General features: G+C 41.7%; 2 protein-coding genes across 7 annotated transcripts in view; one reads left to right on the forward strand and one right to left on the reverse strand.

Moving 5' to 3' along the window:
- Window positions 1–14,620, forward strand: part of PRUNE2 (prune homolog 2 with BCH domain) — a 272,472-nt gene extending 257,852 nt beyond the window's left edge. For 3 of the 5 annotated variants that reach the window (XM_027105657.1, XM_027105658.1, XM_027105659.1), the window contains one exon: window positions 10,116–14,620. In XM_027105657.1, the coding sequence (XP_026961458.1) occupies window positions 10,116–10,146 (31 nt within the window). In that variant the 3' untranslated portion in view covers window positions 10,147–14,620. Of the gene's footprint in view, window positions 1–3,955; window positions 4,004–10,115 lie in introns of all 5 variants that reach the window. The other 2 variants (XM_027105655.1, XM_027105656.1) reach the window with 1 other exon arrangement.
- Window positions 1–15,773, reverse strand: part of GCNT1 (glucosaminyl (N-acetyl) transferase 1) — a 199,892-nt gene that overhangs the window by 25,061 nt on the left and 159,058 nt on the right. The gene's annotated exons all lie outside the window — the stretch shown is intronic.

A 15,773-nucleotide genomic window follows, 5' to 3' on the forward strand; every position in this document is an offset into this window, starting at 1 on the left:
TTAATGAAGGAACCAGTAAGCTGTTAAAACCAGTTCAAAGAGCATTTGAAAAGCTAGACATCTATAGGCAGTTTATAAAGGAACATTAGGATAAAAATATTGGTTTAGATACAAAACTGATTAATGTTCAACAGGGCAATAAACTGTAACCTTAGGGTTTTCTTTTCCACTGGACAGAAATTATTTGCATCTCTGCTCAATAAAAATCTACAAGTTAACATCTGCCTCTACAGAGTTGTAAGATCAATAGAAAGTCAACTCAGCACTGCTATTAAAGAACATCCAGGGCTTCCCTGGTGGCGCAGTGGTTGGGGGTCCGCCTGCCGTTGCAGGGGACGCGGGTTCGTGCCCAGGTCCGGGAGGATCCCACATGCCGCGGAGCAGCTGGGCCCGTGAGCCATGGCCGCTGAGCCTGCGCGTCCGGAGCCTGTGCTCCGCAACGGGAGAGAGCACAACAGTGAGAGGCCCGCGTAACGCAAAAAAAACAAAAAAAAACAAAAGGAAGAACATCCAGTAATTTCCTTTTCTTATTTCCCAGTCACAGATAATTTTTCTGACACTTTATGTGAAATCTAGACAAGAATATTTGCTGTATTAAGCTTCTCCATTTCACATGTTGCTCACACTGTTAATTTTTTTTTTTTTTACGGTACGCGGGCCTCTCACGGCTGCGGCCCCTCCCGCTGCGGAGCACAGGCTCCAGACGCGCAGGCCCAGCTGCTCCGCGGCATGTGGGATCCTCCCGGACCGGGCCACGAACCCGTGTGCCCCGCATCGGCAAGCGGACTCCCAACCACTGCGCCACCAGGGAAGCCCCACTGTTAATTTTTATAACCCGTTCCTGTTTTAATAGATATTGCAAAAGCAGAAAGCCTGGACAATGTCCAAACAGCTACAAATTCTGACTAAGTAAGATCTAAATTAGTGAAGCTTTACCTGCGTAGGTGTAAATGCCAATTCCTCATGAAAACAATCCATTTAGATATTTTTTTCCTACAGCACATTCTTATAGCAGGTAATCTGTAGAATTATTTGCTTATAGTGTGGATCTTTTGGGCTTAAAAACTCAAGGAAAGGTTTTTGCTTTAGAAAGTTTAGCATTAGAGTAGTTTACTGTTAAATACTCCTATCCTCTAGTTTTCTTTCAAGGTAACTGACACCCGTTTAGACTAACAATACTCAAAATTACACAAATTTTTACTCTAACAGAATCTTCTTAGCCTCTAACTCAACTGTTGAAAACAAGAAGTTGTGAAAAGAAGGAAGATATTAGAAATCAAGGAACCGAAAGTTGGTGTAATGTACCCCTTCAGCAGTTATCTTTGCTCAAATTACACTGTGTCATGAGCTTTCCCTACAAAGAGAACTAGCAGTTGGTTTCCCTTTCGTATTCATTTTTTTAGGATAACGTATTTATGAAATTAAGGAGCTGTTTTCAAGACAAAAGATGAGGAAAGAGCATCAATAATTTTCCAGCCAAACCCACTATAGAGTCCTAGTCATGTGCTATCATTTGCATAAAATCTTGCCTCCTTCAATAGTTATCTTCCCTCCATATTTCTACTCTTCCTGCTTAGCTACCATAGGAAAACATTTATCATTTTTGGTTTAGTTGTGTAGCTTTCTCTTTTTTTCTCTCAAATTCTTCATTTTGTTCACTAATCTACTGCCACAGATCCTCTCCCCCGATATCTAAATGGTCTCGGGTGGCCCTGAGATGTCTTGATCTCCTTCCTAAAGGAAGCACCAAGCTCATGCCTAGTACCTACTAGATGCTCAGTAAATTTCTGCTGCATGAATTGGTGAATGTGCATAAGACTAATAAGATCATTGCTGTGGGGCAGTGGTTCTCAATCTTAACTGTGCATCAGAATCACCTGGAGCACTTGTTAAAACCCAAGTATCCTGGGCCTCGCCCTCAAACTTTCTGATTCGGCAGGCCTGAGAAATCTGTATTTCTAACTAGTTCCCAGTAATGCTAATACTGCCAGTCTCGGTACCTTGCTTTGAGAATCACTGTCTTAAAGTAAATGGCTGAATAAAAATAATTAGATTTGTCCCAGGAGATATATGCTCTTGCTTTGGATTCAGTGAGTAAGCCGCCTGTCTAAATTCTCCTCCAATTGATCCTACTTCTTCTGATGGTGACATTACAGAGATGAGGCAATGAGATATATCTGCACATCTGAAAACGCGGAAGGAGAAAGAATTTTACTCTGTTGACCCCACCGATGATTGAAATCCCTCAGAATCCTTCCGTTTTGGCATGCTAGCTACAACTTCTTGACTACCTTTCAGCCTCTGAAGTGGTCCCCCAACCCTTGGACAGACTGTAGAGGATGATTTGAGGTTCAGAAAACATAAATCACTGCAGATCTATGGTTAGATTTTAGAAGCCAGAAAAACCAGGTTCCTTTCACGAACAGATGCCCCCTGACTTTCCACACGACCTTAACTAGAACGCTTCAGGCTGGTTCTAACAAAAGCAAACACATACCCTGTCAGGGAACAAAGCCTGTCTGTCTTTAGTCCCACCAGTGTTATTAAACATTCACCCTCTCCCCACATACACATACACACACATACCACCTCCACCTCTAATTGACTTTCAGAAGGCAATTTCCTCAGCCTGCCTTATTTTTTTCCTTAAACCTTTAGTTTTATATAGGAAAGAAAATACTTTCAAAGGATAAGTTGTATCTATAGAGCCGTTCTTATTTTGAAAACGGCGAAGAATCCGTCTGTCGCCTCTGGGGTGACAGTAACACGTGAACTGCAAATTGCTGTTTGCCTTGGAAGGATTACGCAAAGCTAAAAAGCAGAAAAGCTAGGTTTGGAAGACTGCCCTGCCTTGATTCCACTGCAGCTTCGCTAGGTTTTTCTAGAACAGTCAACACTTGCCTGACTGTCCTTGTTCACTAGAGTTGCCAGGTATCCTCCATAAAAATACCACCACCAGCGAGAAGCGTAGCTGGAGAGGGGCAAAAAGCCCTCTGCCCTTCTCAGGGAGCCAGACTTCTGCCATTTTCAACAAAATACCTAACATTAATAACCGAACCTCTGATGTGCAGACAGATACCCCGGCTTGTGAAATTATTCACATTACAAAAAGAACTCCCGCACGTAAAAAGGATCACAGCATCTCTTTAAATGGCGTTTGTTTGCCAACAATAAAATATTTACCAGAGGGGAACAAGTAACAGTTGGAGTGTTAAGTATTAATTGGAAATTAATATAAAGCAAGTTTGAAATTGGCTAACAGAGGAATCACACGGAATATCAAAAGCAGCTAATATTACACAAGAAAGCATAAACACATTCATACACCATAATAAAAGTTTCCTTATTTTATATGGTTACATTTTTATTTCTGGACGCAATCAGTTTAGGTTAATGTTAGGACTCACTTGTTTGACCTGAATACAGATCAGCTGTAAGGTATTTTTCTGTAACAACACCAAAGAAAGCTGAAACTGGCATTCTTTTAGTGTCTTGGAAAATGTTCGTTGTTGTGAAAACTGAAAGTTAACTGTGTTCGTATGTAAATAACATCAGGCTGCTTGAGAGGGACTGTCCTTTGTGTCTAAAATATTATATTATTTGGGTTACAAATAAAAATTTTCAATATAATGTTCCCTGAATAAGATAGATTGAAAAGTCAGGAAAAAGAAAAAACAAACAAAAAAAACAAGGACAGAAGAGACCGCTGGAGGAGTTTGGAGTTCTCAATCTTCCTTTTATGGTTCTAAATCAGAAGCAATTACTATATTTCAAAACTGATGGTAAAAGAATCAGAGCTTAGTCTCATCATCTATTCAGGTGTAGATGTGTTCAGTAGTAGCAATGGGACCACACTAAACAGTTTAAAAAGGCCAAATCTGTCGCGTTTACAAAGTGGTAACAGTGGAGAAAATGTTTACTGCTTCCTTTTTTTTTCTCCCCCCCTTGCACTCAGAACTAGCTGCCTTTACAATGACCCAGAAATGTCTTCTATGGAGAAGGAGTAAGAATTCACCATCAATAACAACTGTGTGGTTACTTATTATGTTGTATGGCTGGGCTCTGAAAGACAAAATACATTGAGGATTGGGTAAACACCGTTTAGATGTTCAGCTTTCATGTTCTCTATTCCTGAATTTAGAAACTTAAAGAGAAATGTGCCAGCTTAACACCATCTCACTCATGATCACCATTAGATGACGTAAGGACAACCTAAGTCTTCATTTGGCATTCTATTTTTCCAGTCCAAAAGTGAGGAGAAAATGAGTATTTGAGCCAGATGTAAAAGCATTTGGGCAAGAGGAATGCAACTCTGCTTTCTGAATTACATCATTCATATTTTAATTAGTGAAAGTAGGGACTTCCATTTGAACTTATTTTGGTGGATGGGAGAGAAAACGTCCTTGTTTCGAAAATTCAAGAGGCAGTTGAGTCCGGATGGAACTTTAGAAGTGATCTAGTCCATCTAGTCTCATCCTGTGAGAAACAAAAATTGAGCATGTACTGGGTTCTTACCACGTGCCAGGTTCTATGTAAAAACCTGCACGCACACTCTCTGATTTTTATCCTCAGAATAAGCCAGTGAGGTGCGTTTTGTAGATAAGGAAAGAGCAGCATAGAGAGATTAGCTGGCCAGTCCAATTTGTACAGCTGTAAGAATGGCCCAGAGCTGGGACTGGAGCCTTTGCAGGGCAGTTTCAGAGCCAGTGGTTTTGAAATCAGAGAGAGGTGGTCTTAATGCTGCAATGGTATTCAACCTCTGATCTAAGAGAACACCGGGGAGGACAAAATTTGTCGCCTAAGACAAATAGAGTTCGTTATTGTCCCGGTCAGTTTCAGGGAATAAACTGTGGTCACCATGATGCTCTCAGGGAAATTGGCCATCCAATCGGGGACTCCTAATTGGGTTTGAGTTGTGGAGAATTTAACCTTGTCCTTCTTCACAGGAATCCAGAAGGAGGGGCAAAGATCACATTTAAATGTATCTGCTATTGTCACATTTTGTTCTCTTGTGACCTCCTTTCCCTGGAGGAGGTCTGAAGGGAAACTGGAAAATCCCAGTGCACTTACTCTGCAGTTGCCATGGTGACCTTACAGTTTAAGGAAGTTTATACACAAAAACTTGAAAGAGAAGGTCTTTACTGAAAAGTACATAAAGAACAAAAGCTGTAAAAGAGACCTTTGAAATCGAGCAGCTACTCTTCTGAAGGGTACACTGGTCCCACCTTTTTTGAGATGAAGACAGCAAATGCTTCAAGCAACCTGTCACGCGAAAGTTCGGCAAAATAAAAAAAAACCATAGGCCCTTATAGTCCATCTAATCCTTTGTGCAAATCATCCCTCCCGCATCAAAACAGCGCCCCCTAGAGCAGAGTCCTGTGCCCACAGTTAACGCGGACGGATGTCCCTCACTAACCTACAGCTGCTGCATCTGCGGGCTTACCCACTCCTTTGCCTGCCTTGTGTGTTTTGTTCCTCATCTGTATAAAGGGCTGTTTGGGCTGGGGAGAGGGCAAAACACTGCTTCTGTTGGGCTTCATTCCAGGGATGGGCATGGGGGCGGGGGGATGCCGCAAATTGTTAATGTTACTTCCCACTTCTTAGAAAATACTCCTCTCCGGGCTTCCGCTTTCTTCAGCCCTCTCTTTCCTAAGCTCTTCTTCACCAGACACACGCTCACAGTGTGGAGGATGTGAAACGGGATGAGGGCCAGAGTGGCTGAGAGTTTTTTCTGCTGACTTCCAGCCCTGGGTTTCTGGCTTTCTTTAATATCGGAATACCAGGCTTCGTTTACCTTCTGGTTCCGGAGTGGAAGCATTTTACACCTTCTCTAGCTAGTATTAAATGGATAAACTGCAAAATGGGCAAAGGCTCTTCCAAGGAGCTCAATTAAGGCCAAGAATAAAACGCGATGTGTGCTGATACTGTAATGGCCTCATTTCCCTGAGAGAGAGAAGGGAAGGTTAAGTCCATCTCCCTGCTCTTCCTACAGCAAACAGGAGAGTTTCCTTTTATCATTAAACAATATTGTCAGAAGCTTTGTAAGAAACTTCATTTAACACACGTTAGAAGCCAAACTAGCCTATAGGAAATGAGCAGAAAGCTACTGTGTCTCACTGGAAAATTAGTTCTAGAAAGTGAAGCCCATCTGCCCGATGAGGAATACTCCTTTCATATTTCAAGTCTGATGAAAAGTAAGTTTTTTCCGAAAAGCATACTATTTTTAAAAGTAGCCCCAGGTGCTTGTCTCCTTCACTGTCAGGTTTGGATTTTATTTATTCATTCATCTCCTAAAACCTGCAACATGACTTTTTATATTCTTACACACATAAAAAGTCTACATGATCCAGGAGAAGTGGTTCTGTGTGGGGAGACTTAAATTAGTAGCTTCACAACACAACTGTTATCTCGGAAATCAATCTTCAGTGTGGTTTCCTGTATTAACTTAAAAAGCATCCACTCTTGACTATCTCTTGCTCCTTCCATAAACTGGGTTATTAAATTTCAACTTTTCAGCTTCTTGTTTACCAAAAGCTGAAGGGTTCAATTAAACCCTAAAAGGTTTACAAAAAAGTCAGTATGAAAAATGAGGTATTTCAAAATGGTGTGCTTTTTTCAGATTTTTATCAGGGGCCTAGGTGATGAAACAAAGTGACCGTGCCCTTTAAACTTTTCAAGATGATTTCAGGTGTTCTGACCCACATTCACACTCTTCAGATGTTGTGCCCCAGATGTAATAAATATTTTCTTGGTCTGCGAAAGAAACTGAGCCACCACCATATGAATAAGAATAAAAATCCAATCGTCAATCAAACTTAATAACATTCTTTTGGGAATAACTGCAGCTGGAAGTCCATTTTTGAAGCAAAAACAAGTCAAGAAGGATCTGTCTTTTGAAAATGCGTATTAGAAAAAGATCTAATCTAAAAGATCGAAGGGGTCAGAGTGGATAAAAAAGAAGACACCTCCATGGTAAAACCCTGCTGGTAAGAAGACAAGTCAGATCCTTGAGGGCATAAAATAGAGATTAATATCCATGACAACCTGGCCTCTCCTGATAGCATGGCTGGGTTTGAAAACTCCCAAAGGAGACAAGATGATTGTAAGCAGAGAGATGATTTTCCCATTTCAGAAAGACACAGAGCTACTACTGCGACTCTACTACTAGTACGAATATCACTGCTACTAATAATAGACATTTACTGTGCGCTCATTATGTGCGATTGAAAACACTGTAGACTTAATCCTTAGCAAGCTGTGAGAGAGATACGATTGTTCTGCTTTACAGATACAGACATGGAGACTTAGAGAAGATAGGTAACTAGGCCAAGGCCCCAGAGCTAAGAAGTGGTCGAATTGCTGAGGGTATTTCAAAGGAAGGATACCTTAACTACTGTAAACTGGATGGGCTGGCTTCATTTGCAGAGCTGCGAGAATAAACAGGGCTCAGCTGCTGCAGATTCCACCCGCAAAGCACAGTAACCTTTGCAAGATACAGACTTAAGGCTCGGGAGGGAGGGCAGACCTAAGCAAAATCCGCACATACTTCCCAAGCTGCCTGTTTCAAACAAAGCGTTTTTCTTTTCTCATGGTGGAAGTTCTTCCTCTGAGTGTTCACTGGCTGTAGCCCTCTTCTTTGGTAGATGCCAGGAAGTTGTGATATGTTCACAGGAGGTGGAAGAGAGGCACAAGTGGCCCGAAGCCATTTTAGGCTTATTCCCTAGATATTTGGGAACTCAGTGGACATTCTTTTTTTTTCCATCTTTTTTTAAAATTGAAGTGTAGTTGATTTACAATGTTGTGTCACTTTCAGGTGTACAGCAGTGATTCAGTATACATATATATGTCATATATATATCATATATATATATGGTATATATATATTCTTTTTCAGATTCTTTTCCCTTGACCTGGAGATTATCATGCTAAGTGAAGTAAGCCAGAGGACAAATGTCACGTGATATCACTTATATGTGGAATCAAAAAAAAGAAAACCCAATACAAATGAACTTATATACAAAACAGAAATAGACCCACAGACATAGAAAACAAACTTATGGATACCAAACTCAATAGACATTCTTTACAACAAGCTTTTCTTAGGATATAAGAATCCATCTCATTAAAGTAGTTGGCGCCCTTTTCAGGCAAATCCTTTGACTTTAGAAAATTTTGGAGGGTGAGAGTGAAAGCAGTGGAGTCACAGCCGGCGAGTCCCTCTCGCGTCACCTGGAGGGAAAAGAGAGCGCCTCACACCCATGGACACCGCACACACACGGTTCAGAAGCACACAGAACCACGCACGTGCCGTCACGGAAATGACAGACGATTCAGGAGCGAGGTGGCCCCTACCTGCGGGGAGGGACATGTGGGCCACAGTAATGCTAGCCCCCCTCGGTTTATCAGTTTTTTCTAAATTATGGTAAAATACACCTAACACAAACTGTATTGAATAGTGTCTTGACCATTTTTAAGTGTACAGTTCAGTAATGTTAAGTACATTCACGTTGTCAGGCAACCGATCTCCAGAACTTTTTCGTCTTGCAAAACTAAAAATCCATCCCCATTAAACCACAGCTCCCAGCCCCCCAACCCCCTTCTACTTTCTGTCTGAATCTGACTGCTCTAGGGCCCTCATATAAGTGGAATCACATGGTATTTATCTTTCTGTGACTGGTTTATTTCACTTGGCTTAATTCCTCAAGGTTCATCCATGTTGTAGCAACTGTCAGTTTCCTTCCTTCTTAATATTCATTGTATGTATAGACCACATTTTGTTATCCATTCATCCATCGATGGACACTTGGGTGGCTTCCACCTTCTAGCTACTGTGAACGGTGCTGCTGTGAACATGGGTGTAAAAATATCTGTTTGAGTCCCTGTTTTTAATTATTTTGGATATGTACCTAGAAGTGGAATTGTTGAGTCATATGGTAGTCCTATTTCTAATTTTTTGAGGAACCTCCATACTGTCTCCCATAATGGCTGCAGTAGTTTACATTCCCACCAGCAGTGCACAAGGGTTCCCTTTCCTCCAGCACTTTTGTTTTCTGTTTTTTCGATAATAGCCATCCCGGTGGGTGTGAGGTGGCATCTCATTGTGGTTTTGACTTGTGCTTTTTAAATACAGCTTTACTGAGATAGAATTCACCCATTTAAACTGCACAGTTCAGCGGCACAGCATCGTCACTGAGTTGTACAACCAACGCCACAATCAATTTTAGAACATTTTCCTCACCTCAGAAAGTAACCCCATCACTCTCCATTTCCCCTGACCCCAAGTCCCTGGCAATCACCAACCGACTTCCTGACTATATCTGCCTCGTCTGGGTGCTTCCTGTCACATGGCACATGGGCTTTGGGTCGGGCTTCTTTGATTTAGCCTCACGTTTCCAAGGTCATACATATGGTAGCAAGTTTATAACTTTTCACGTGTTAGAAACATACTCTTGATGAATTTAACAAAATTTTAAAAGCTCCAAGACAAAACATCTGGGGGGAGGAATCAAAGGTGCTATGCGTGAAAAAAGGTCAACAGTGGTTTTCTTTGGATGGCGGCCCAAGAGGTCACTTTTAAATTTTATTTTTCTTCATAGTTTTCTGTATTTTTCAAAAACAAACATGTTTCTTTTATAATAGGAAAAAAATTTTTTTAAATATTGGAGGGGTTTTGCCATTGTTGTTTTATTGTTTACCTCTTAGTATTTAGCGCTTGTCAGATGTTCCTTATTTCAAGCAGACCATTTTTTTGCCCCACAAGGAAAGGCCATTTACTAAAAAATAGGTGGATTTCCAAAATGCAATAATATTCCTTATCGTAATCCACTTAAAAGGGAGCCTGCACACAAGTCTTTTGCCCCCTAGATCGTTTGGAAAGGCGTAAAATGCTTCCAGAAACTTTGGTAAAAGTGAACAGATTCCATATGTTAAAGAGAGCTTGGCAACTAGGGAAGATTGTGTTTCACCAGATTTGTCTAGTATAAGAAGCATGCATGATTTATTTTCAGTAAGTCCTTTGAGGAAAAAAAGCAAGCACAGCCCTCCTCAAATCATTACTGTTTCTATTCAGTCTCTCATGTTTCTCATTTCTTTTCTTTTTTTCTTTTTTTCCAAAGTATTAATCTGAAGCTAAAAGAAAAGCCCTAGTTGGCCATGGCTGGAAGAAGAGGATGCTTTTCTGCTTCGTGGTTCTGTTGAAACATATCTACCTGGAAGAGACAGGGCTGATGGTACTTTTTTCCCACTTTGCACTACCTAGTGCCATTCTAAATTTCTAAGGGGAAAAACAGTAAGGGAACTTGTTTGCTCTTAACATGTTTTATGAAATTGTGTGTATTTTCCTATTTTGCCAGTTATGTGCCTCTAAGATTTTAGTTGAACCTCAGCAAGAAAGTAGGACCTTCCGTTTCAATATTTCATTAACCCTTGGTGCAGTGGTATTTCGTCTCTTAGACTGGTGTTGACCACTAAGATAACTTCAGTCCACTATTTATCGTGAGTGGATTTGTTTCCATAGATTAGCTGGATTTCTCCTTGGTGATCATTTCAGGTTTAAAATACACAGGGCTCAACAGTCCCTAGGAAAGTGGTCCCCACATAACTCTACCTTTAAAATCCTAAGCTTGCTTAAGACAGCCATAAAGTAGACACAGGTGTGACACCACATCAGCTAAGTGCCCACTTGGCTCTTGTCCACGTGAATCGTCTCTGCTAACGTCTCTAAAGGAAGCCAGGCTTTCTAATTCACATCAATTTTATTTTAGTTATCAAACTGGGCATCATGTTTTCTGTGAATTGGTCTTTTTACAAAATCATTTCTCCAGCCTCCACGTTGAGAAACTTAAGGATCAATGTCCCCATTTCTGATAGCTGTCTGTGCTTCGAGCCATAAACTTAGTTCTTAGTTTAACTTAAACTTAGTTACACTTTAAGTGCCAAGGGTTCTATGTAAGGTGGCCCACTCAGAAATTCGTTATTTGGTAACATTCAGTTATCTGAATTTCTCTCTCACATGCATTATAAAAAGTAATCTGCTTTAACACACTCTAATCACAGCTTTCAAATTAAACATGAGTCTGTACTATCACTTGCAAAACAGTCCTTTGTAAGTCTTCATATGCCCTTTAAAACACCAATGTGGTTTAGAACCCATGGGCCTCTAGCAGAGCGAGGGGTTTGTAATCCAGTGCCCCTACCTGTTGCCCTATGGCCTTCGAGTCAAGAATGGTTTTCACACTTTGGGCTAAGAAAAAAAATGTTTTTAATATTTCATGACACATGAAAACTATTCAAATTTCAGTCCCCATAAATAAAGTTTTACTGAAACACGGCCACACAAATTTGCTTACAGACTCTGCAGCTACTTTCGTACTACAGCAGCAGAGTGGAGTAATCGCCATAGACCATGGGCCCACGGAGCCTAAAACACTGACTCTCTTTATAGAAAGCGTTTGCTGAGCACCGTGTCAGCACATCCATCCTTCCCCCTCCCCATTTGTATTCAGATATTGGTTTCTCTAACAGCATGCACAAACGCACAAACTAATTTACTCTTAAGAAAGAGAATTTTGGCATCCACAAGTTAGTGAAACGCATGGCTTGCCGAAAAAGGCAAGGAGTCCTAGCCACGAGTCCATGGCTCAGGTTGTGTTTACATGACCCAAAGTGGAGCCTGCTTAGAAGGCTTTTGGCTGTACAGAGAGGCATTGCTGAGGTCCTGCCCTTACCCTGGAGACGATTCTCAGTCTCCAGTATCAACTATTACTAATAAGCTAGCAAAAATTAAAATGCAGTGGAGAACGGGGTTCCACCATAGTCTGAGGATGGTAACTGCATCCGGGAGAGCTGTCGGGGACACTTCGAGCCCTACGTGTCATGAGCTTTGAAATGCTTTGAAGCAGACGTCTTTGCACAGGTGACTGAATTGTCCCGCCCTCATCTGCTTCCCGTCCGCCTCCACCCCCCTTCCAGACGTGCTCTCTTACACACAGGTCAGCTCTCTTTCCTCCATAAGCCCCAGCTATCTATGTCCTCCCCTCAGTCCCTTTCCGTTTAACAGGATAATGGTATCCTGTTAAACCATTCTTTGGGGTCCTCCTCCCTCACAACACCTGGTGTGTCTGAGAGGAAAACCCCCGGAGCGCAGCCCCTCCCACAGCTCACCTCTGCCTTTGGCAGCCCAAGTTATGCCTCTCTCAGAACAGAGCAATGACCCGATTTTCCAGTTGGCTCACTGCTGCCCTGACATAATTAGTCACAATGCTCCCTTTCGATCAGCCATATCCCATTTTGGAAGAGAAATTACATGGTCCCCCTAGCCGCCGGAAGTAATGAAGAATCCAAGGACATAGAGCTGTCCATAAAAGGCTCTTGTGAGAGAGTCAACCAGACAGGACAACAATCCCACCATTCACATATTCTCTGAACTTGGCCAGCCTGTTCATGGAAGGCTACTCAGGTGGTATTGTGTTTGGAGCTTCATCTTCCTATGTGGAAATGATGAGCATCTTGCTCAATCAGTGATTTTGTTTGGGCTGTTCTACGGGCTGCGTAACCATTCTGATAGGCATCTGCTATTTTATTATCTTAAAAAGACAAATTAATTGCATGTGCTAGAGAAAGGCCACCAGGTAAATTCAAACCAAGTACATAGAAGCCTAGAAGAATCCTGAAAACAAATAATCGCTCAGCCGATATGTAGACAGATGTAAACATTCCCATCATCAACTATCTAGCTCTTGCATTCTGGGCATTCTTGCTTTGGTTCTGACTTCTGGGAACTGTTTGCACTTTTCCTGTAGATTTGTTGTTAAGGGAACCAAGGGGTCATTGGGGCAAATGCATTGTTTTCCTAAAGTGGCAAGTGCTATTCACTTAGCTCCTTGATTAAGAGAAAGAACAAAAATCTGCACAGAAGATATCATCAGGGAGTAAGAAAGTTTGTTGGAGGGCAATAGCTGGGGGCGGAAGAAAACCCGAAGTTCCTGTTGAAGCCATACAATGTTTTATGGGGTTATCTTCTAAGACAGCGGTCCCCAACCGTTTTGGTACCAGGGTCCGGTTTCATAGAAGACGATTTTTCCAGGGACAGGGTGGGGGTGGGGTGGGGTGGTTTCGGAGGTAATGTGAGCGATGGGGAGGGAGCAACGGGAGGGAGTGACAGGGAACGAGCGACGGGGAGCGAGCGACGGGGAGCAGCAGATGGGGAGCGGCAGATGAAGCTGCGCTGGCTCGCCCGCCCCTCACCTCCTGCTGTGTGGCCCGGTTCCTACCAGGCCGTGGCTGGGGGGCAGGGTTGGGGACCCCTGTTCTAAGACATCACTCTGACATGTGTGAGGAAGTCACTACTCCAAGCCTTTGTGTTCTTAAGTCTTGTTTTAAGTATTCAGTTATGGTACTAAGTTTGCAACCCTCATCAAATTAATCACAATGCCTCTGTAGTTTGTTCCCTTAGAAACATTTAGATGTGCACAAACTAATCTTTTATATATTTAAAGGTTTTTTTCTACCACATATTGGATCGCTCAGAATAAAGTATCTACTAGACCTTTGTTTTGGTAAATAAATAAATTCTACCTAAATAGTGCAAATTAATAATATAAAGATATGTAACACCACCACACACACACACACATATATATATATATATATATATATGTATGTATATCCTCTCTGTATAATTCAGAAATAAACATTGATTCCACACACAAGTGATGGCTTTCTTCTTCTGAGTCAGCAAGAATCTGTTTCTAGCTTCACTTTGCAGGAGTCTTATCTGGATATCAGTCTGGCTAGGTACCTGGTCCCTGAGGACAGTATAAATTCTGGCTTCCTTGTCACCCAAACATTATTTCCCTTTTCATTTTTGCTTTCCATGCCTCAACGAGCTAAGCTTTCAAAATGTGTGGTGCACCCCCGGGTGAGCCACTTCTCACTTCGGAAGCATCTCCATGTTTCATGGTTACTCGATTTTGTCAACTTCTCCTTTCTCTGTCTCTTGCCTTTTCATAGCATATGTTTATTTTTTATTTAAAATTCATTAAATGCCATTTTATTTGTTATTGTTTTGTTTGGTTTTTTTTACTTTTAGAGCCATCAGGTGGTGTTGGGAATTACCACTAAGCTTTTTTTTTTTTTTTTTAAACCTAATAAACAAATGTGTACCCCTGCTTCTCAGAAAATTGCGGGAGGAACCAAATGGGAAGTTGCTCTGCAAAAAGTTAGACGTTGCACGTTCTCATGATGTAGGAATGAGTCCTGGTGAATACTGTCCTCTACCCAATGAAGGGAAGAAGGACGAGAGAAGACTGAGAAGCAATTACAGGCAAATGAAGGGCATGATACTGCAACGTGTACGGTTAACCTTCATTCCACTCCCTTCACCTAACTGGTCGTGGGAATGGAAGGCAGGCTAGGGGAAAGGATGGGTAAAGTGTGGGGATATACACACTATGGTGTATTACACAGCTGTTAGAAGCAACAAATTACACACTGATGGAGCAACACAAATCAGGGTAAAGTGGAAGAACTCAGTATTTACAGCATGGTGCCATTTATGTAAATTCTAAGCCTACACACACAGAACAGTGCTACCTATTATACAAAGTCCATGCATATTGAATGACTTAGCACACTCGTTAGAGGGAATACAGGGGTAGGGTGAGGACTGGGGACCCAGAATGAAGCTGGGAGTCTAATTAAACATCAAAATAAACAATAAACCTTTCATAGGCTGAAGTTACAAGTAAATAAAATGAAAATACCTTAAACTTTCAGCCACAGATCATGGAAGAGCCGTGTTAAGGTGCTTGGGGTCGTCAGGGGCTATTCCCTCCTACAGCTTCTCCTGTCGTTGTACCCTTTCCCTGCATTGGCAGCGTCAGGGCTGCAGCAGCTGCCAGAAGGCTGCCCTGGGCTACATCACCCTGAACAGTCACGGAGCTTTTAATGAAGCTGGTGCCTTCTGACACATCCATCCTCACACAGCGGTAACCTTGATAGAGCAAGGAGATTGCCCTGTGAAGCTCATTTTCCTAGATTTTCACTTACATCCATTGAAAACAATTCTCTTTAGCCAAACAAAATTATTTCTTTTTGATATGCAGCCATTTTAGTGATACTCAGATGGCAGACACTACTAATTGCCAACCACTACCTCTCTTGCCTCACTCGCAGTGAGAGACCTGCACCCTCGACGCTTAATCGTGCCCTCCTTGTGAAACTCTTCTCCCATAGGTTGGTGAAGTGAATTGTCCTTTTAGCCACCCAGCCCCATTTTTGTTATCTATTGCTACATAACAAATTACGGTGAATTCTCATTATTTGAGGCAGTTACATCCTATAAAGGCAATGAGAACACTGAATTAGCAGGTACTGAACCATTGCTCCTAGAGGAAATACAGGGTTTTAGGTTCCTGTGAGCCTCTGGTCACATTTCCATCAACTGATCAATACCTAATCTTGTTTTGTATGTGTTTCTGTTTAAATACGCTTTCTTTAATATATATTGTTGACCCATTAACATTGAACTCACAGCCAAATCCTGAATATAACTCATGCCTGAACAAAGCTTATCTAATACAGGAATTTTCTCCGTAAGGCACATCACAGCACTCAGGAACATTAGACAGCGCTTCAACTCTCTCCTTGGGGACCATTTTAAAGAGTAAAATTACAAACAAAAATACCAAAAACATGGCACTAAATAGACCATGAAAAGGACGCTTGTTTACTACCGTAAAGGACAGAGACCGGAGAGCTGAGCCTTGCCTTGT

Source organism: Aethalodelphis obliquidens, unplaced genomic scaffold, assembly GCF_003676395.1.
Source record: "Aethalodelphis obliquidens isolate GAN/ISIS:26980383/991018 unplaced genomic scaffold, ASM367639v1 scaffold7, whole genome shotgun sequence".
In the NCBI taxonomy this organism is placed as follows: Eukaryota; Metazoa; Chordata; class Mammalia; order Artiodactyla; family Delphinidae; genus Aethalodelphis; species Aethalodelphis obliquidens.